The sequence below is a fragment of the Eurosta solidaginis genome, chromosome 1, assembly GCF_040869045.1.
Source record: "Eurosta solidaginis isolate ZX-2024a chromosome 1, ASM4086904v1, whole genome shotgun sequence".
Lineage (NCBI taxonomy): Eukaryota > Metazoa > Arthropoda > Insecta > Diptera > Tephritidae > Eurosta > Eurosta solidaginis.
The window spans coordinates 286,961,212-286,984,468 of NC_090319.1; the positions used below are offsets into that span (position 1 = coordinate 286,961,212).

The 23,257-nt window shown below is 37.5% G+C and overlaps 2 protein-coding genes across 2 annotated transcripts; one reads left to right on the forward strand and one right to left on the reverse strand.

The window, feature by feature from the left end:
* Positions 1-3,544: 3,544 nt before the first annotated feature.
* Alg13 (Alg13 UDP-N-acetylglucosaminyltransferase subunit) lies at positions 3,545-5,255 on the forward strand. Its single transcript, XM_067761066.1, has one exon. The coding sequence runs from the start codon at positions 3,682-3,684 to the stop codon at positions 4,195-4,197; it is 516 nt and encodes a 171-aa protein (XP_067617167.1). The 5' UTR covers positions 3,545-3,681; the 3' UTR covers positions 4,198-5,255.
* Rpn2 (Regulatory particle non-ATPase 2) lies at positions 4,311-7,950 on the reverse strand. The gene is made up of 4 exons (XM_067761065.1): positions 7,792-7,950; positions 6,737-7,700; positions 5,370-6,677; positions 4,311-5,314 (listed from the first exon to the last, which is right to left on the reverse strand). The coding sequence occupies exons 2-4, from the start codon at positions 7,683-7,685 to the stop codon at positions 4,470-4,472; spliced, it is 3,102 nt and encodes a 1,033-aa protein (XP_067617166.1). The 5' UTR covers positions 7,686-7,700; positions 7,792-7,950; the 3' UTR covers positions 4,311-4,469.
* Between the last annotated feature and the right edge of the window lie 15,307 nt (positions 7,951-23,257).

The window sequence follows — 23,257 nt, forward strand, 5'->3', positions numbered from 1 at the left end:
CATATATCTTATCTGAGTTGTCACAAGAGAGAGTAATAATTTGTGCACGTAGTTGTGGCTGTCGATTTTGTAGCCGAAACTAACTAGTAAGTTCTGGAAATCGAAGAGCCTAGAAGTATGCAGCGTAAACTATAAAAGTGGGGCAGGCGAGTAAGAAGTAATTCAGTTTGATTTGAGTTGTCAAGCAGTTGCGATTAAGACGATATCTAGTGAGCAATAGCAGTATTATTTTGAATAGTAGAGTTTCATTGAGCTACCAATCAGAGTGGTTATTAAGCAAGCTATTCGTTGCACAGTTTGAGTGTTATTGTGAAGTATTTTAATAAAGGCCATTTTGCCATTATTACATATTGGAGTTATTTATTCAACAGTTTAGCGATACGAACCTAGCAAAAGGGCAAATAAGAGGATTTGCAAGTAAATTCGTTACAATATATATTAGATTAGATGTAGATAGATTTTTCACGGGAAAATTCAACGGTGAAAAAATATTCGTTAAATGAAAAAAATTTGGTAATAAATATCACTTTTTTCAAACTGAATCGCATATCAGATGAAATGGTGAAAAATGCTTTCACTTCACAACTTCATAGAACGTGAATTGACCTCCACTACTAGTTAATAAATGCAAATATTAAAAATAAAAGTATGACTGCGACGGAATTGTGGTTTGATGATTCGTCAGATGAAGAGGAAAGCTTACTGGAGCTAGCCAGAAGAAGACTTTGGAAATGAATTCTACCACGTAAGTGTAGCTTTCTAAATAAGTTGTTAAAATTATAAGTTTTGTTTACAGATTTATTCAAAACTTCAGACTGTCCAAAGAAGCATTCATGAAGTTGTTGTCCAGTACAGATGAACGGGTGCAGCAATCCACAAGAGCCAAGTCTATTGCAAATATTCTAAAATTGTCAACAGTTCTCCGATTTTGTGCTCAGGGATCCTACCAATTGAGCATTGGAAACGAAAATCCACTCGGACTTGCCCAGTCGAGTGTATATGTGGTACTACGAGTATCAGAGGTGTTGAATGTCTTGGAAAATTTTATTTGTGAAAGATAGATAAAATTGAATTACGAGGAGGCTGCAAAGTTGCATTTCTATAATGTGCAATATCCTTTGGCTATATGGGGATTTTGTTCAATAATTGAAACCAGTCTTTCAAGCTGTTGTTTTGTACTCACGACCTTGGACCTATATAAAATTAATTCAAATAGTTTACAACAGCTTCGCGTTTTCAATCTCGTCGTGAACGGTTCGCTGAAATTCTTTGCAGCTCAACCATATGAAAAATTGGACTTTATAACATGTGGTTCAGTACAAATCCAGACTGCAAGGAATTTCACAGCGTTACGCGTGAGTAAAACGTGTTTCGCGTTAAATAACTAAAAAGTGAAACAGTTTCAATGAATAACATTACTAAATAATGTTTCGTCGTAAAAATATGCAAATTGTGAAAAAAGATTCAATTGCTATCGGGAAAAATCGGGTTTGGCATTAAAATGTTGATGAGTGCTTTCAACATATAAACTGCAAACGGGCTAAAATACGAAGCAATGAAAATCAAATAACATTATTAAAATTTTAAAAAAATATTGTCAACATTTAATTAAAAATTATGTGAAATACAAAAATATAAGTAAAACTTTCGTTTTACATAAATTCATATATATATGATTAACGGAACATATAACGGGGTAGAGATTACCCTAGATACTAAATGGCGATAATATACATATAACTCCACCAAGGACAAAAAGAACAAATAACGGGATTGAAAACTAATAACTCAATACAACATAAATGGTTGACTACATATAATCGGAAAGAAAGGAAAAAATAATTAAATAAATAAAAAAAAAAGAATTTTTGGCAAGAGTAGACATTCGGCTTTTTCTAAAGCAGTACAAATACTGCACAAATACAGCTTTATTGACAATGCACAACTATAATACCAAACACGACAAAAACTTTCCTACCAAAATTAAACAACGAAAAAAACTGAAGAGTGGATATACATAATTTTAATTTTACGGCTAAAAACGAAACAACATAAAAAATTAAACGAAAAGAATTAAAAAGAAAAATAATATATATATAGAGAAAGGACTTTGTGAGTGGCGTGTTGCCCTTGAAAAACCGAATTTTACGACAACAATCTTGAAAATGAATTATTAAAATACTGACACTAAGAATGCAATCTAAAAGATTTTGTGCTTGGCGTGGTGCCATTGAAAAAACCAAACACACATAGAATAGAACAGTTTAAAATACGTAATTGGAAAACAAAACAAAGGACTTTGTGCTTGGCGTGGTGCCATTTAAATACCAAATACACTAAAAATACAATCTACAATTGAAACCACAAATCATGAAGGGGACTGCTACGCATGGTTCTGGCCTCTAAGGTACTACCATCGTATGCTAGGATCCCAAGTACACACTAAATTGACACTGGATGTTCAATCCAGAAATTTATGAACTCACACTAAGAGAAATACCTGGCGTGTGGAGATACATTCTCTGGCCAACAAGTTTAAACAAAAAAAAAAAAAAATAATAATTTACAATTACTACTAGGTAGTAAAAAAGTAGAATATAAATACAAAAAACTTACATTTTAAACAATTCTTTTTCTATTCGATACAGCGTCGACAACAAATTTCTATTCGCTTGTAAATTAGATACACAACGAAAATTTCGACAGAGATGAGTTGTCATAATACCAATTTCAAATTCGATTTTCGATATTCGATAGCCACCGATGTTTGACCCACTAAGCATAATCCTTCATAAACGTGGCCGAAGGCCGCCAGCGCAGGATATTCTGCGCAAAAAAACCATCCTTGATTTCGGAGAGATTCGTTGTCGTTTCTAGGGATTTTCATCAATATCTTCCGATCGACTCAAAACGTTTTTCGGTTTAAGATTATTGATATAGAGACCAAATTGCGTCTTTTGACATTTCTCCCGATATGGACGAGCATTATTAGCAATATACCCTGCTTTAAACTATTACCTTTTGAATTTGTTCATAAAGGCCCTGCGCAAATGCAAGACGAGATTTTTTGGGGTGATTTACTATCGTTGAACCTATTTCCAAAGCAATTCATAGTTGAACGTTAAAAAATCGATTTAAAGGGCCAATTAATGGTGACTTATCCATATCCATATAAAACAGCTGATCCAACTAACCATATGAAAATCAATGTAATTGGTCAATGGTGCCATACCATAACGCCCCGGCCATAATCATACCATAGTCAAACAATTGGTTTTTTGGGTTTTCGAGTTGGTGAATTTATAAACTTTTTGTAAGTTTTATTTGTTGTTTTGGATACGTTTTGAATAAGAAACTTATTGTTTCTGGAATATGTTTGTAATTTTTTGCGTTTTCTTGATTTCTATGAAAATTTTATGTTTTTTAGGTTAAGGCATCAATACCTGATGCCTATTGACATGGATAAGTATGGTTATGACTATGTCAACTTTGCCAAGCCTTTTACCTGCGGCACAGTTGTCATTTTCTAGTTGAATACTTCAATCAAGTGTAGACCTGTGATAATGTTACGTCAAACAGCTGGTAAACAAAAACCACAGTAAACACAAAAAAAGTCGGCCAATATCAATATTGCAAATGTTGTTCATAGCAATTTCTATATAATCATTTTATTAAAAAAAAATGGCCCTAAAAACGGTGTATGTCACAGTGGGCACTACGAAATTCCCAGAACTTGTTAATGAAGTTGTTTCACATCGGGGCTTGCTGGCTTTACAGAAGCGAGGGTGTGCAAAACTTGTCATACAGTATGGTCAAAGCAGGCCCGTAGACGATTCCAAAATTCAACAGGTTTATGGCATTCAAATGGAACAATACGATTACAAGCACGAAACACCCAGAAGTGACATAATAAATGCTGATCTAGTAATTGGGCATGCCGGAGCTGGAACATGCATGGATATACTACATCATGGGCGTCCTGGAATCGTTGTAATAAATGCAAAATTGCTAGACAATCATCAAAAAGAACTGGCACAACAGCTATGTGAAGATGGTTATCTATATAGTTCGAGTGTGGATCAACTGGTTTCATCAATAGAAAGAGTTGATTTAAGCAACCTAAAACCTTACGAAAAAGGCAACAACATGGAACAGTTTGTTACTTATTTAAGCGAAATGATGAGCAGGCATGATTAAGTGCCAGGTTTTTGAATTCGTATATCTACTTGAACCGAAAAATTATATTACCTCAGCTAATTTAGCTGTATATATTTCGGAGTGTCTTTATCGATACAGCAACAACAGCTGTATATGTTTTATTTAAGTAAGCATGTTTATTTAGAGCAACTTCTTAATGGGATGAATTTTTGATTACGAAAAATTACATGTGCTTTTAAATTTGATTGAATGTTATACGAAGAATACAGAACACTAAAATTAAATTACAAAATGATAAAAAGCATTCCCATTTAGTCTTCTATGTATTCGAATGGCTCTGGTGGCTCGGGTTCTTTAGCATCGTCATTCTTCGGTCCGTAGGCGGCTACTGGTTCAACCAGTTCTTGCTCAGTAATTTTTCCGGTATGTTGTAAAACAATTATACCGCCAATTGTAACATCTTTAAGTGGTATGTAAGCCTGAGCTTCGGCAACACTTATAATTTTTAGTTGTTGACGTACAACACGAGCTGGATTTTGTAAAATTTCAAAGTTGGGTTCTGGTTCTTTTTTGTCTTTTTTATCCTTCTCTTTGTCTTTTTCCTTCTCTTTCTCATCCTTCTTTTTGTCACCAGTATTTTTATCCTTTTCTTTCTCCTTATCATCATCCTTATTTTCTTTTTCCTCTTTCGTTTTCTTATCCTCCTTTTCCTCTTCTTTCCTTTCTACTTTTTCATCAACTTCCATTTTCTTATCTTCCTTATCTTTCTTTGCATCCTTGCTATCTTCATCAACATCCATTTTTGTTTCTTCTTCTTTCTTGTCAGCAATTTCGCGTCGCTTTTGACGAGCAGCTATTGATAAAACGGCAGTTGCAACTTTCTCGCGCTCCTCCGATTTCTTTTCTTCCAATGGCGCTGGATAAGCATAAAGTGATGGCTTTGCATTTGATTTGAATTCCATTTTAGGCATTTTTAAATCGGAGTTCAAACCAATAATGCAAGTCGGTGTAAATGCCAAAGAAAGCGAATGCGCCAGCGGGAACCAGTACCAATATTGGGTAAAGACTAACATTCCTACGACGGCTTGCAAATTGGTATGACCTGTGCGTGATTGTAATGATAGTGTAGCATTTCGACCACCTCCATCAATGATGCCTGCGAAAAAATTAGTTATTGCATATCAATTAAAAATTCAAACGCTTCCACTTACCTTGGGCAAGTATAGCACCAAATTTTGCCATAACATCTTCATGTTTATTGCTAATTACTTCGGCATAAAGTTGGCGGAAGAATGTGGTTTTAGGGCAGGTTTGATCAGTATGCTGAATAAGAATCATAGCAGATGCGATGAGAGCACCTTGACGCACAAAGTTTACTGGATCAAATTTCACCATGGGTTCCAAGAGGCCAATTGCTTCGCGCAAACCAGTACCAGCACAAGCAATACCCAAAGCCATAGCAGCGCCATAACGTACATGAGGATTATAAGATTCAGCAAGCAAACTTACAACGGAGGGGCATTGTTCTGGTGTACGGAAAAGAATGAAACCAATCGCTGTAACAGCAGCACGACGCACGTCGTCATTTACATCGGATACAGCAACATGCAAAAGGCGGCGTATAGCTTTATTACTGCCCGTGCCGTTGTAAGCCATTGCAATCGTATACATGCCGGAGCGACGTAATACAGGGTCTTTATCAGTTGACAAACTGGTCACCAAAGGATCAGCCTCTTCTAAGCGTGCGAACATTGTCAATGAAATACCCACTGCTAGACCACGTAAAATCTTTTCATGTTGAGTCTCCTGTGCATATGATACCATATCTTCAATTGCTTGTGCATTCTTAGAACCCAACATTACCATGCCCATAGCAATACCAGCAGCTTCACCAGTAACTGCATCATCTTGATATAAATTGAATTTCAATTGTTCATACAAATCTTGGCGATGAGTACCCATTGCTGCTAAGCCCAAGCCCAAGCAACCACCATGGCGTACATTTTCATTTTGTGCATCTTTCAATTGTTGTAGTAGGTAGTCGATTATGTTGGCACCATGATTTGCATGGATCAAACCCAAAGCATATAGACCACCACCCTCAGAGTAACCGGAGCTAGGGCCAGTCTCTTTAGGCAAGTAACTTTGCATGAGGCCAAGTGAATCCTTTTCGTGACCACGATGAATAACACCCAAAGATGCAGTGGCAGATAATTTGGCCCAATTCGTAGCACGAGCAAGCCAATCCAAGTTGTCGCGTAGAAATTGATCGGATGTGGTTCCAGCATGCATAAATGCATTCGCGATTACAGTTGCAGTGTGACAAATAGATACACGCACAGCTTCTTTTGTACCGCGTAGTATTTGTAAATCAGCATGATTGCTGCGTATTAAGAACTGCAATTGAAGATCAATACTTACTTCTCCCGACAAAATGGAAATCAATTTTTCAATATTTTTTTGATGTGCTTTCTCAGAATCATTTAAAGATTCTATAGTGCGTTCAATTTTTGCATCGCCTGTTAAAATAAAATTTGTCAATTTCACAAAAAAATTGGACGAATAAAAAATTTCCTACCTTCTGCATCACCGTCTGGTTCCTCAGAGGATTTTGTCTTTTCATCACTAGTTGATTTTGATGCATCATCGCTGCTTGCGGTACCTTGTGGCTTGAAAGTCGATGGTAATGCTGTAGGTATGGGCGCAGTCTCTTTGAGTGCTTGAAGAACTTTCCCTAAAAACTCTTGTGTAGCAGATTCGTATAAATCGAAGGCTATTTGGTATGCCATTAGATTGCTAATTTCAACTGACGAGCGTGTTAATTTGTCGAGAACTTCGGCAACTGCAAGTGGATCCTCTAAAAATATCAAACATTGACACATATTCACATAATCTGGAACACCTAAATCACGGTACAATCCCACTAGACAACGCAAAATTTCATTACGAAAACCGCGATTCTGAATTAAGGACATAGTCACATTATAGGCGTAAGCCAACATGCCACTAACATCATCAGACTTCATTATCGATTGTTCAAAAATATCCATGCGACGTGTTTCCAGCGCAATACCCAAAGCCTGACGATATTGGCCATCGTCCAAACAACGTTGAATCATGCGATTGACAATTGCTTCAAGACGTGTATCAACTACTTTAGCATCCTTGGGATTCTCAATGAAAGCAATGCGTTGTGCAATATAAAAGTCTATGCATTTTGCAATTATGGTTTCAGTATATTCATTGCGCGCATTAACGTCGAATAAATCACCAGCTCCTAGAGCGTAAGTTAGAGCATCTTCAAAAGATCCCAAATGATAAAATACTTTCGAGGCAACCATTCCAGCTAACTTGTTTTCAGGAAACGAACGATCCTCATGTAGCATTTCAATCTTTTCGATAGATTCAGAGATTTCGGGCCAAAACTCATTTACAATATTATCGAGTTTCTTTAGGGCGAAAATCTTCAAGTCGGGCATTGGCTCATCCAACAAAGAGATGATACCAGCAGCGGATGTTAGCGCCATTTTCCCGATTTGTTCCTGGAAGGAGAACATTTGAGGTTAGGAGGAAGGCACAAAATAGATATTTAGCTACATATCTACGACCCAATCCCCTAAGTTACCCACATACCTTATATAATTGGATAATCTTTTATTTAAAAACTTAATTGATTTCGGACTTTGCGATCGATACAACAATTTTTCCACAAAAGTTCCTAGTTTGACCGACAAAATATAGCAAATTTTCCCAAAATTGCAAATCACTTCTGTCAAAACGCTTTCGTGTCAGCTGTCACTCACGGGCTATGGGTGTGTTCACTGGCTGTCACATTATCGAGTTACCATATAGGAAACGTCCCTACAAGAATACTGACTATCATATGACTATCATATGACTATCATCTGATTGTCAGCAATGTCAACCTAACGATCAGCGCCTCATACAAACTTTCTATCACGAACTTAAGGGAACTTGCGCAAATGTGATGTAAACAACCGTGTACGTGTGAGTTTTTGTCTCCTTCTTGTACACCAACATGGCCTACTGATTAAGTATATAGCCGTACTGCTCACTCTCATTCCTTTTCCTGGATCAGTGCTGACACTCTAACTATCAAAAAGTGTCATAAATGATAGTTTACTGTAGATATCAGGTTTGACTGTTATACTATCATAACTGACCATTGTTATATTCCGCCAAAAATGAAACAATGCTTTTTGCTTTTTATTTACTTTATTTCATTACGTTTTTAATTTTGTACGTGATAACAGCATACGTGTTTTTTATTTGTTGAAAATAAATAGTTTTATAAGAATTCGAGTTCAGAATGTTCAATTTAAATTCAGAAATTCATGCGGAAACACATTTAAAAATGAATCACCACTAACCACTATTATTTTTCGGGTATCAAATTTTTGAGTGCGCCCCATACATTCCGACAGCTTTTGGTGTTTTTTAATATTATTTTCGATTCTTTTCTTTTAGCATGGAGCTTTGAAATGCTCTCTTTTTCATTTTTTAAACTTATTTTTTATATGGTTTTCTTCGGTTGAAAATGGCGGAATTTAAAAAATAACAAAACAACCGTGATAATCATTTGATTGTCATATGACAGTCAGTAGTCACAACATGATTAAATCGGATAAACTGTTCTCGCATACATAAAATTCCGTTGAGAATTATGTATCTGTCTCACATGCATAATGGTATCTGCTGTACGTTCTTTTGTTCTGTACCAGGTGTCCGAAGCTTTCCCAGTTTGAGTCCTTTTTCATGATTATAGGCTGTCGTTGGGAACATGCGGACACGCGTGAGCGAACAAAGGAACATACATAAATTTGAGTATCAATGTTTACGTCATCGCAGGATCAGCATTGTCAAGTACAAGTGTGAGTGTATTAGTAAAACTATCAGCGTTTCTTGTAGGGGTGGAAGAATGCTATCAGGTAGATATCACAAGATGTTTCCGTTAGGTCCAACTCAATGGGCGCTTTGAGCGAACATAAGTTTTATTGATAGGAGGTCTGGTTAATTTGTGTGCCAGATAATTTTGTCAAGGGATGGCGATACTTACGACAGGGTCTTCCGAGATATGTAAAATCAATACATAGACACGGTTTATACTAATAAATATGTTTAATTATATGTATTGAATCTTAAAAAAGTTTAATAAAAGATATCAGATTTATTTATGAATTGATTTTTCTGATTTTCACGTTGCCTCGTTGAATCTCTGAATAACACTGTCTTTGCAATCGGGAATATATGAAGAGTCAGGATTGCTAAGTGTCAATTGTATTTTAGGGTTGCCAAGTCACAGCTCGGCCTATCCTGACGTGAAATCGTCCTCGATTTCTTCGGAGGTGATGTCTAGCTCTGGACTGTTCTCGCACCAAGGTTTAATTTTGCTGGATTCATATACTGAGCTGAATTTTCGCGTTTTAATTTGCATGCCCGGTATATCTTCGATTAAATACCGATCATTATCTAAGGGTTTTGCGATCCGGTACAGGCCACGATATTTCGGTATTAGTTTGCACGATTCACCGGTTGCAGGCGGTTCGGTTTCGATAAGTATTAAATCATTTTCTTTGAATTTGCGCGGGGTTAGATGCTTAGCATCGAAACTTTTCTTCCATTTCGACCTTTCGCGTTCAATGTTATCTTTCGCGTTATTTCTTTTATCGATGATATTACCCGGATCCTCGTGATCGAAAGTATCGTTGTGTACGGCTGCTAGCAATCGGTTATGCGCGATATCGCGGAGATTAAAGTCAAATATAAGTTCGTTAGGGGTAAACCCAGAAGAACTGTTCTTCTGCGAATTTACGGTCCATTGCAGGTTGCGTAGTATTAAGTACCATTCCTTTCCGTTTCCGTTTTCAGTTGTAGTACGTAGATAGTTCAATATCGTTTGGTTAGCGCGCTCGACTTGACCGTTTGAACGCGGCGTTCTTACTGCGACTTTAACATGTTTGATATTATTTTGTTCGCAATATATTTTGAAATTCTTTGAGGTAAATGCGGTACCTCTGTCCGTTATTATTTGTGACGGTAAACCGAAATATGTTGTAATTTCATTGAGACAATTTATAACGTGTGATGTTTTTGTGTCGCGCAGGGGTTTGACAATTAAATATTTAGTAAATGCGTCAGATATAGCAAGTATGTAGCTATTGCCCTTTTTGCTGCGTACGAAGGGACCTAAATGGTCGATGTGGAGTGTTCGAAAAGGAATCGGATCTACACTACCATAGTGGAGACTTCCTTCGACTTTACCGGGACGCGTTTGTCGATAGCAGCATTCGATACAAGTGGCTATATAGTTTTTGACGTATTTCCTCATCTGCGAAAACCAAAACGTTTGCCGAATACGTTCAATTGTTTTGTCGATGGCGAAATGACCCATTTGATCGTGGCAGAGTTCCACAACTCGCCACGTTACTGCCTTTGGTACGACAAACTTCATGCCGTCGTCTTCTTTATGGTATAGTCGATGATTATGAATTTTAAAACCTTTACGTAGTTCTGTTGCACGCGGTGAATTAACTTTACCAGTTAATATAGCGATGATTTCAGCTAAATCGGGATCCTGTAGTTGCATTGTGTATAACCAATCGTCGAAGTTCGAATCTACTTGTAATATGAAACCTGCTGGTTCAACGTCATTAGCGGGTTCATCTGGTGAGCGACTCAAAGCATCAACGTGAGCTAATGAGCTTCCAGAAGGATGTACGCTCTCAAAATCGAATCCTAAGAGTTTCAGCCACCATCGGGAAATTTTTGGTTTCAACTCTTTGTTGTCGCGAACCCTTACTATTGCTGAGCAATCAGTAACCAAACGGAATCTTCGGCCTAATAGATATAAACGGAAACGTTCAAGAACCTCGACCACGGCGAGCGATTCTAATTCGTAGGAGTGATACCGACTCTCAACATCTGTGCAATGTGTACTATAATACATTACCGGTTTCCAATTCGTACCGTCCACTGACTGTAGCAGTACACCTGCAAGACCAATGCTGCTTGCGTCAGTGTGTACCTCATGCTGCGCTTTTGAATCGTATAAGGCCAACACGGGTTCGTTTGTAAGTATCTCGATGATTTTACTAAATGCTTCTTGCTGTTGTTTTCCCCAAACAAATTTGTTTTCGTTGACTTTGTGCAATAATCGTGTGAGCGTTCGGTACGAACTTTCTGAAAAACCCAGTAAGCCCCAAAAATCTTCTTAAATCGGCGATATTTTTAGGTTGTGTGAAATTTCGTATGGCGGATACTTTACGAGTACCTGGCGTTATTCCTTGTTCGTTGATTATATGACCAATATATTCGATCTCAGCCTGCAAGAACTTACATTTCCCTAATCGCAGTGTTAATCCTGATTCACGAAGTATAACTAAGAATTTACTGATACGTTGCAAACCCTCTTCTATTGTACGACTGGGAATAATAACGTCATCCAGGTAGGCGAGTACTTCACCTGGGTTCATTTTCGAAATAATTTTGTTCATCACAGCTTAAAATACGGCCGGAGCGTTGACCAAACCAAATGGCCATCGGTTGTTACGAAAGCTGCGAATTTCTTACAGTCCTCATCAATTGCTATTTGATGGTATCCCATTCTTAAATCTAGTGACGTAAAATATTTATTACCTGCCAACTGAGCATAGTGTTCCTCCATTATCGGCATCGGGTACGATTGTTTGACGGTGATTTTGTTCAAGCAGTGGTAATCAACGCAGAGACGATTTTCTCCGTTGCTTTTCTCAACGAGCACGACTGGAGAAGCATAAGGCGGGTGTATAATATTATTTTCGAGCAATTCGTTTATAATACCGGATATAATCGGGCGTTTCGCGAACGGGACGCGGTATGGTTTAATACTCACCGGAGTATCTTTATTAAGTTCGATTTTAAACGTAGCTACGGTACAACAACCAAGTTCGGTAAGCTTTTCGGCAAACACGTCGCGACACGTATTCAACATGTTCGATAGCTTTTCGTTTTCATTTTGATTAATGTTTTCAACATTAGTTATTTTAAGTACTTTTTCAAACCAGGGTCGACAAAAGCATTTGTACCGATTCCATTCACTTTAATTCGTTTTGTTATACCTTTTGCGTAGACAGATTCGTTTTCGAGATTTTTATCGATCGCACGTATATCTTGTTTGGTTTTATTCGGACAGTTTTCGGTTTTGTGATTTGTACGCGAACAATTTTCACATCGTTGCTTCTTCTGAGGTTCGGGACACTTTATTGAGTAGTGACCGAATTTTAAGCAATTAAAGCACTTTACATTTTCTGGCGTTTTCGTTTCACGGTTTTCGGTTTTGGTTGCACTCGTATTGCTTTGCGGATAAATTTTTGGTTTATACTGGGTAACGGGTTTTATTTCATTAAACACACTATAGTTGGAAATGTCGCGTAATAAATCGTTACAGCGCACATAACTATTCGAAATTCTTCTGCGTAAGTCAATATCGTTAATACCGTTTATGATATGTAAGGCGATAGCATCTTCCGTCAGCCCACCTTTCATACCAAGCGAATACATTTCATAGTAAGTACTCCACCGGAGTTTCATTTTGCGAACGTTTTAGTCGAGATAGCTTAATATGCACTTCAGCGGTATTTTCAGAATGCGGAAAATCGTTTCTGAAACGCGAAACGAAATGCGACCACGACACGAAAATTTCCGGAAGGGAATCAACCCATAACTTTGCTGGTCCTTGCATTTTCTGCTGTACCGCGCACAATAGCATGCTTTCTTCCCAATGGTAAGCGCTTTTGAGCATTTGGACTCTTTTCAGAAATTGCGTTGCGTTAAGCGATGATTCGGATATCGGATTAAACGAGGGTAACAAGTCTATAATGTCACGTATTTTATATACCGGATTGTAATTGTTCACAGGAGAAATTATTTCCTGCGACGGTTGTAAGTGCGCGAATGGCACATTATAATAATTAACATTCGAGTTTGGAATTCTCTGATTCCGCGGATTGTGCACATCACCGATTACATTGTCCACATTAGCTGGACGCGTATCCGACCATGCTTGCACTGGTGGAATATAGTTATTTGTTGTACACATTATCGGAAAGTACGAATGCGTTGATCTTGTTGTTACAGGCGACGAAATAAAACACGGCGTAAAATCATTTCGAGTACTTATAGCATTATTATTTTGCATTGCTAAGTTTCGAATTGTGCTTTCTAACTCAGATATGCGTTCGAGTAAATGATTATTATCACTTGCACTTTCAAATTGGTTTTCTATTAGATTTTCTTCTAATCTTTCTACTAAATCGTATTTTTTTCCACTACTCGGAAGACCTACTTGCTTACATTTTTTCTTAAGTTCCGCGACTGTCAATTTCTGTAGCTCTGACATTTTGTTTTGATTCTTCTGTTTCGTTTGATCTAATTAGATATGCGACATCTGACGGTATGGAGCGAAAACTCTTTTGTTTCGTTCGATCTAATTAGATATGCGACACCTGACGGTATGTATCGAAATCTACTGTTGGCAGATTTAAAACTCACGAAAGCTTATTAACGAAAGCGATATGTGTTCAAATTTCAACCGACAATTTGCAAGCGTATACATACATTTACCGATTCGACTTGAACGAAGTTTCTCTGCTGACTGCGACACGTCGTTAGCAGCAAACGATAGCAGAGGTGTCTCAAATTTTCGCGAATGCAGCGGAGTCTCAAATTTATACACTTGTAATTATTGAACGATTCTTACAATTCGTATGTTGCTTTTTCACATTTATTTAATATGTGACGAACTAAAATGCACTTTTCACTATTTATTGCGTTGTATTTTAGTTATATATCGTTTTTTCCACAAGTTTTACCGCCAACTTTTCACTGTGTACGTTTTTTCTTGTTCACTTCTCACTTCTGATCTGTCAAGTGATGGCGATACTTACGACAGGGTCTTCCGAGATATGTAAAATTAATACATAGACACGGTTTATACTAATTAATATGTTTAATTATATGTATTGAATGTTCAAAAGTTTAATAAAAGATATTAGGTTTAATTATTAATTGATTTGGCTGATTTTCACGTTGCCTCGTTGAATCTCCGAATAACACTCTTTTTGCAATCGGGAATATATGAAGAGTTAGGATTGCTAAGTGTCAATTGTATTTTAGGCTTGCCAAGTGACAAAGGTCTTAGTACCTCTAAATCGCGGGCCCCTGATAAACACATTTTTGTTTGATGTTTTTATTGCCTCCTCAGGCCCAGGCAAAAAACCATTATCAAAAATCGTTGCTTTTGAAATTCGGCTTAAAATTTGCACATGGAACAACTAAAGACTCTCCTGAATTAAAAAAAATGTCTTAGTACATCTAAATTGCGGGCTCCCTGAGAACACATTTTTGTTTGATGGTTTTATTGTCTCCTCAGGCCCAGGCAAAAAACCATTATCAATATTCGTTGCTTTTGAAATTCGGCTAAAATTTGCACATGGAACAACTAAAGACTCTCCTGAATTAAAAAAAATGTCTTAGTACATATAAATCGCGGGCTCCCTGAGAACACATTTTTGTTTGATGTTTTTATTGTCTCCTCAGGCCCAGGCAAAAAATCATTATCAATATTCGTTGCTTTTGAAATTTGGCTAAAAATTTGCACATGGAACAACTAAAGCCTTTCCTGAATTAAAAAAAATGTCTTAGTACCTCTAAATCGCGGGCCCCTGATAAACACATTTGTGTTTGATGTTTTTATTGTCTTCTCAGGCCCAGGCAAAAAATCATTATCAATATTCGTTGCTTTTGAAATTTGGCTAAAAATTTGCACATGGAACAACTAAAGACTCTCCTGAATTAAAAAAAATGTCTTAGTACCTCTAAATCGCGGGCCTCCTGAGAAACCCCGGGCCCGGGGGGAATCCCCCCATTTCCCCTCCCCTCTCGTCGGGCTTATTGAGCATTATTGCTTATTTGAGCATTATAAAAACCTCCATATAAGATCACTACTTTTTCCTTATTTTTGCATGATATCCGATACTTGACGCAAGGCGAGAACAGCTATCACAGAAGCGGAAAACAAAATCGGTCGACAGTTGTCTTTAATAGGGGTGGATTGGAAATTAGAGCTTTCCAACAACTTAGTTAGAATTCAGTATTTTTGTCCGAAACTTACTGTGCTGATCGAAATAATTTTCATTCCGACAGCAATAAAATCATGCGATGTAAATTCTAATATAACGCAAAACAAAAATTGGAAGACGGGAGTATTGGAAACACCTTCTTTCCAACGTACTAACATATGTAGAGCTGTGTTGATCGGAATCTTAATGCATTCCGACGGAATTATTACAAAACCTAATTGTCTACTCAGGAGTTGGAGTAGGCGGTCATTGGAAATATCGTAAAATGTTCAAAATTTGTTTGCTTTAAGCTGGGAGCTATTGAGGATTGGAAACGCATCCTTTCCATCCTCCATTAAAAGAGTAGCTCACAGACTCGTCCGTCTCTTATGCTTGTCAATATGCTGATTGGAATCAAATGTCATTCCAACAGCATATAATTAAATAATGAATTGTAATATTGAATTATATTTATTAGTTTACATTTTAGGCCTAAGTAGCCGTAACATTTGTTGCAAAGCATAGAACTGCAGTTATGCACCAACGTATGCCGTACGTACACACGTTTGAGCGAAATTTATGCCCGTAGTGGCAACGAAGAAATTTTGCTATCGACCTGTTTGAATGCATGCTTACGGAAACATCAAATTTTTCTGTTTTAATTTTTGATGTTGTAAAAGGCTGGAATTAATATTGTTACGAATATTAGCAAAACTAAGGGGTGCTGCCATCTCTAGGCCGATGCTAAGCAGTGACGTGAATTCACATCAATTATTCAATCATTATACATAAACGAATAAAACATTATATCTACACATATGTACGTACACGCAGCAGAGAAGAGATGCTCTCAAAAGTATGCAATTGTAATTGTTGAAGTGTCGCTCACAAATACACGCAGATGAGAAGCTATATACGTGCATCTGTAGTTATAATTATATGGCGGCAACTAAGTAAATTCTGGAAGCGCCTAGAAGATGCCACGAGGAAATCACAGAGTATAAAAGCACCAGCGGTAGAGGCGCTATAATCAGTTTTTGATTAAGAACGCAATCTGTCGGGCAAAAGTAGAGTTTCATTTGAGCTATCAATCAGTTTGGTTATTAAGCCAGCTAGTTGCAAAGTATAAGTGTTATTGTGAAGTACTTTAATAAAGGCCATTTTTCCCTTATTCAATATTGGAGTTATTTATTCAACAGTTTAGTGATTCGAACTTAGCAGAAGGGCAAATAAGAGGATTTGCATGTAAATTCGTTACAATATTAAATAAGTATAAATAGATTATATATTTGTAATCTGCATTTTTACGTATCTATTTCGTATTATTTACACAACATTTCAAGCTATAATTAGGTGGTTTTGCATAAAAACTGCAAACGGTTAAAACTTAGCGCGCAAAAGTTGACTAGGCAGCTCCGTCTATTGAGAGAACGATCAGCTGACATATTCTTACGGAAAAAATTAAAATTGTCTTGATTTCTACGTTCCGGGCTACGTACGTACGTGCGTTGAACGTCGGTGAGTTTTCGTTTACTTTGCACATTCATAAGATAGGTCGTGTCAGTTGACATGTTTTTTGAATGCACGTTCGTGGGTAACTGCAGCTTAAGAAGAAGAGTTTGACAACTCTTTTGGCTATGAGCACTTTCAGACCAAGATACAATTACCAGGTAGAAGCATAAGTGAAAATGCAACCCTCCTGTGTATTTTGTTGTTGCCGATCGAACATAAACTGTCAATCGGTCTTTCAATTTCTTCTGTCAAAAGTGATGGAAGAAGAAAAATGTCACATATAATTTTCGTCAACAAAGCCAAAAGAAAAAAGTTTGTTTGCTGATGAATCTGGAGGAAAAAGGCATTTTTAACGAAAAATAAAGGTAATTAGCTAATTTTTAAATGATATATATTTAATTTATTGTTGTTATTTATCTACATATAGCAGCTGAATCATATCTTCAACGTTTCCAGCGCATCAACTCTTGGTAATTCTATACGACAGCATGACACTGATAATACGCGTTCACAAATATCGAGAGAGGTGTTAAAAGACGCGCATTAACCTCGACAACAATAATCCGAAGGCGGAGGTAAAATATTGTTTCGAATATTAGCAAAACTAAGGGGTGCTGCTATCTCTAAGCCGATGCTAAGCAGTGACGTGAATTCACATCAATAATTCAATCATTATGTATCTACATAAACGAAACAATAATTACGTCTACACATATGTACCATGTACGTATACGAGCAGCGGAGAATCAATGCGCAAACACATGCATATATCTGAGATACTCCTGAAAGTATGCAATGAGAAAAGCTATAAAATCGTGCAAGTGTAGTTACAGCTGAGAAGGTTGAGAGCTGATGGACTAGTAGATTCTGGAAGCGCCTAGAAGATGCGAACGTTGAAATCAGAGAGTATAAAAGGCAGCAAATGTAGAGGCGCTGGGATTCAGTTTGATTTGAGCTATCAAGCAGTTATTGATTAAGCACGCAATCTGGCGGGCAATAGTAGAGTTTCATTTGAGCTATCAATCAGTTTGGTTATTAAGCAAGCTATTCGTTGCACAGTTTGAGTGTTATTGTGAAGTACTTTAATAAAGGCCATTTTGCATTATTACATATTGGAGTTATTTATTCAACAGTTTAGTGATTCGAACTTAGCAGAGCGTTGCAAATAAGAAGATTTGCAAGTAAATTCGTTACAATATTTTGTGTTGGCCAAGAGATATTTGCAAAAGAAGTTGAAAATTTTCAATTCAAAATTTTCATGTGCGCGTTGTAATGTTGATGATATCTGGTACCCACAAAAAAAAATTTTGGACATAAGTGTTTTGCGCAGATATAGTTTTGGTCTCCAAACCGGTGTTGGGCCCACCCAGATTAATTTTTTATAAGCGCGGCCGAAGACCGCCACCGCAAAAATACTACGGATCCCACCCCGGCTTCTAAGCACTGCGGGGTAATTTTTCGGTTTTTTGGGAATATCTTTTGAACAAGCTAAAATTTTTCTTTTCCGCCTTCGGATTATTGTTATAGGATTAGGTGCTGCATGTGATCTTGCACTCAAAGAAATGGAATATGATAAGAAATTTATAGATTTTCTTTCGAAACGTTTATAAGATCGCATCACTTCAAGATTATCACATGGTATATGTAATGGTGATCCAGAGCAAAGATATAGTGGTTTATTAAATTTATCATTACTGATGGCATTTAAAGTTGTGGCGTTGTCTAGTGCCTCAGCATGTACTTCTGCATCACTGGAACCTTGTACGTACTACGTGCGATTGGAACTGATGAGGATTTGGCACATAGTTCAATAAGGTATACGAGTTTACCGTACTGAATTGTGTAGTTAATTTGAAAGTAATTTATTGTTATATTTTTATAGGTTTGGTATTGGTCGTTTTACCACCATTGAATAGGTTGATTATATAACAGATACATGCATCAAACATGTCGAACGTTTACGTGAAATGTCTCTATTATGGGAGATGGTGCTAGAACCAATTGATTTGAAAAATATCCAATGGTCGCAACATTAATATTTTTTATGATATATAAATAAGGGGCCGTTCTCTTATTGTATGCATCTTTTAATGTATGCATTTATATTCTAAAGCAGTTTAATGTAAGGCGAGATACAACTTTTTAGGAAGTATATAGTTCCTACTTTATCTGCCTAAGGTCGTTATTTTGTAGTATTATACTGGGAAATGCTATTGCTATTGCTAAATGTTTTTTGTAGTGGACCTTATTTTCAATACATGTATGTATGAGTGCTAACGTTACTGTCTTCAAGAGATGTTGAAAATTTAGGACGATATTGTATATAAAATGCTGAGTTAATAGTATGTTCATGAATAAGTACTGATTTATTTTAAAATTTCATGTATTTTGTAAAGTAAAAATTAAGTAATTTAGTAAGCTAATAAATATCGAAGATACATATATACATAACAAAGTTTAACGTTGGAAACTCGTCGTGTCGGTATTTGAGGTGCAGATTTCTTTGAAGGATATGTACTTCATATCTTGAGATGTAATCTTTTTTAATTAAAAAAAAGCACGGGTGTGCTGAAATTTTCAAATTGAGTCGCTATGCCACAGAACTTTCGGGTTCAGCGCCATTGCATGGTTGTTTTGATCGAATTTTTCTTTTGGCTCCTCTGTTCGGAACCGATTTTGCTTTCGGTTTAATTTTTGGATACTAGTTCGGTTGTAATACTGACTTCAATTACGGTTCCGGGTTTTCCTTCTGGCTCTAGCCAGGAGGCTTTTGTAGCAGTTTCGGCTTTAGGCTGGATCTGGTATCGGTACCTGCTATGGCAAAAGTTCGGCTTGGAATATTTCCGTTTTCAACTCCAGTATCGGTTATAATCCAGTTTTTTTCTTGACAATATATGGATGATATAAATAATCCAAAAGTAAATCAATAGCATGTAAAACATAATTGTCTAGCAATATTTTCTCTTCTTAAACTGTTTGTGGCCCTGATTGTTGACTAGTGGTGGCCCTGATAAGGTCCGTTTTGCGTATACCTGTATAGCATATTTTCGCTCTTTGTAAACTAATGGTGGCCCTGAAACTAGGGGAGCTTACGGCGTCTGGGTTTCACAGCTTATTTGTGGTACATTATGCATATCCGTTTGTGTGCTGCAGCTGTTCCGTGCCAAGTATTGGCCTTTCGCTCCAACGGCGTCACTTAAAAAAAAGCGAACATGTAGAAGGGACTTTATTATTTATCCTTCGTCCTTCCTTCGTCGTCCTGAGCCCAAAACGCATTTTTTGACACCTCTCCTGATATCCTTGCACGAGTTTTAGTAGTTGTGAGCTAAAGTAAAGAATAAATTTTCACATAAAAAGTAAATAAACAAAAAATGTAAACATAAACAAAGTTTGACATTTTATAACTAGCTTCGAATGAAAAAACATGTAAAATGCAACTCTGATGCTTTTACCTCTGGGGGTCAATTCCGTAACTGTGAAAAACTGAAAAATGTACACTCATTGAAAACTCATTTGCACACACAATTTACACTTTAAATTTTCATGCGATTCTGTAAATTATTGTGTACATTGTTTTGCTGAATGAGCGCTGAATGTAAAAGTCTTATGTCAGTGAGAAAATATTCATCAAACGCCATGAAAACAAAAAAGTCATTCTGCAACAGAGCGTATGAGTTTTGAATGTCAGAATAGTGTACACTGTCTGCCAAGAAAACTCACGAAGTTTTTATCAGTGAGTTTTTTTGTTCACAGTTTTGCTTTACAGAATCAGAATTTCAAAGTTTACACAATTTCTTGTGTACACTTTAAAACTCACAGTTAGCGAATAGGGCCCCTGGGGCCCTATTCAGTAACTATGAGTTTTGAAATGTACATTTTTCTTTCATACAAATTATATGAAGAAAAAGTGTACATTTTAAAACTCACAGTTACTGAATAGGGCCCCGGGTTATTGTACCATGGTGTAAACGCACTAAACTCAAAGGAATACAACCTTGCAAACATAATTGCCGTCCTTTTCATCAGAAATCTCCGAAATCAGCAAGTCATTTATTAGAATTTCTTAGTAAAGATATTTTAGTTTTGATTTTTCACTTAAACTTGGCATTTTTTAATTTGTATAACAATCAAAAATTTGTTTGGCAATAATACAGCTGATCGACAATTAAGTTTATCAAGAATATTAGCCTTTACCCGCGACCCCGTCCGCAAGGAGAAAATAAAATATATGTGCTATTCACGTTAGCCTGCTTATCAAGTTATCTGTTTAAAAATTATTTTTGTCTAATGTATTTTGATTTGGTAATTTAGTAAAAAAAAAAAAAGAACTAAATGAGAAGATAAGCTGAATGGCACGCTTTCATGAATAGTACAATACAGTTTTTTCGAATTAAAAAAATACATTTTGTTTTTAAATTAAATTAACTGATATGAAAGGGGTGAAAGAATTACTACTCATAGAACAAAGGTGTGAAACTACAATTAGCTAAAACTAAAGAGAATTTTTTTGTGTTGCTTTTTCGGGTTTTAGTTGATTAAAATATTACAAAAAGTGTAATTATAGTTATAACAGTTTCTTACACTATTATAGAACAAAAAAGCTGTGTTAGATTGAAGATAAAACATACCGAATTTTAATTACGAATAATTAGCAGCAAATCCACGGCCATAAAAGCTCATAATTTAAAAAGGCATGTGTGCTGAACTACCGGTTGCGAAGAGACCTAAAATGATCCCGGAAGGGTCCCAAGATGATACTAAAATTCCAGGACAGATCCCGAAAATCATCCAGAAATTAACCAGGAGGGGTCCCAAAATGATTCAGAAATAGTCCCGAAAAAGTCCCGAAATTACCCTTATGGGTTCCCGTACAGATCCCGAAAACCATCCAGAAATGATACCGAAAGGCTCCCCAAATCATCCCGTATTAGTCCCGAAAAAGTACAGGAATGGCCCCGACGGGATTCCTGACGGATCCCGAAAAACATCCAGAAATTATGCCGGAAGGGACACCAAATGATCCCGAAAAAGTCAAGAAATGGCTCCGACGGGATCCCGGATGGATCCCAAAAACCATACTGAAATGATGTCGGAAAATACCCCAAATGATCCCGAAATAGCCCCGAAAAAGTCCCGAAATGATCCCGGACGGATCCCGAAAATTATCCAGAAATGATGCCGGAAAGGTCCTCAAATGATCCCCTAATAGTCCCGAAATGACCCTGATGGGTTCCCGGACGGATACCGCAGACAATCCAGAAATGATGCCGAAAATGTCCCCATTTGAGCCCGTATCAGTCGAGAAAAAGTCCCGAAGCAACGGGATCCCGAAAACTATCTAGAGATGATGCCGGAAGGTACCCCAAAATGATCCCGAAATATTCCCGAAATGACCCCTACGGGACCCCGAACGGATCGTGAAAACTATCCAGAAATGATGCCGAAAAGGTCCCCAAATGATCCCCTAATAGTCCTGAATTTACCCTGCTGGAATACCGAACGGATCCCGAAAACCATCCAGAAATGATGCCGAAAGGGTCTCCAAATGATCCCGAATTAGTCGAGAAAAAGTCCCGAAATGACCCCGACGGGATCCCGGACGCATCCCGAAAACCATGTATAAATAATGCCGGAAGGTGCACCAAATGATCCCGAAATAGTCCCGAAATTACCCCAAGGGGATCCCGGAGGGATCCCTAAAACCATCCAGAAATGATGCCGGACGGGACCCCAAATGATCTCGAAGAAGTCCTGAAATTACCCCGACGGTATCCCCAAAACCACCCAGAAATGATGCCGGAAGGGACCCCAAAACTCCCGAAAAAGTTCCGAAATGACCCCGACGGGTCCCGGACGAATCCCGAAAACCATTCAGAAATGATGCCGGAAGGGACCCCAAATGATCCCGAAAAAGTCGCGGAATGACCCCGACGGGATCCCGGACGGATACCGAAAACCATCCAGATAGGATGCCGGAAAGGTCCTCAAATGATCCCCTAATAGTCCCGAAATGACCCTGACGGGATCCCTGACGGATACCGCAAATCATCCAGAAATGATGCCGAAATGGTTCCTAAATTATCCCGTATTATTCGAGAAAAAGTCCCGAAATTAACCCGACGGGATAACGAACGGTTCCCGAAAACCATGTATAAATAATGCCGGAAGGTGCACCAAATGATCCCGAAATAGTCCCGAAATTACCCCAAGGGGATCCCGGAGGGATCCCTAAAACCATCCAGAAATGATGCCGGACGGGACCCCAAATGATCTCGAAGAAGTCCTGAAATTACCCCGACGGTATCCCCAAAACCACCCAGAAATGATGCCGGAAGGGACCCCAAAAATCCCGAAAAAGTCCCGAAATGACCCCGACGGGATCCCGGACGGATACCGAAAACCATTCAGAAATAATGCCGGTAGGTGCCCCAAACTGATCCAGAAATATTCCCAAAATGACCCCGTCGGGA

Coding starts and splice junctions, on each gene's coding strand:
- Rpn2 (XM_067761065.1), bottom strand. CDS start 7,685: ATGGCGCTAACATCCGCTGCTGGTATCATCTCTTTGTTGGATGAGCCA. Junction 6,678..6,736: donor ACCAGACGGTGATGCAGAAG/GTAGGAAATTTT, acceptor TTATTTTAACAG/GCGATGCAAAAATTGAACGC. Junction 5,315..5,369: donor TGGTGCTATACTTGCCCAAG/GTAAGTGGAAGC, acceptor ATTTTTTCGCAG/GCATCATTGATGGAGGTGGT.
- Alg13 (XM_067761066.1), top strand. CDS start 3,682: ATGGCCCTAAAAACGGTGTATGTCACAGTGGGCACTACGAAATTCCCA.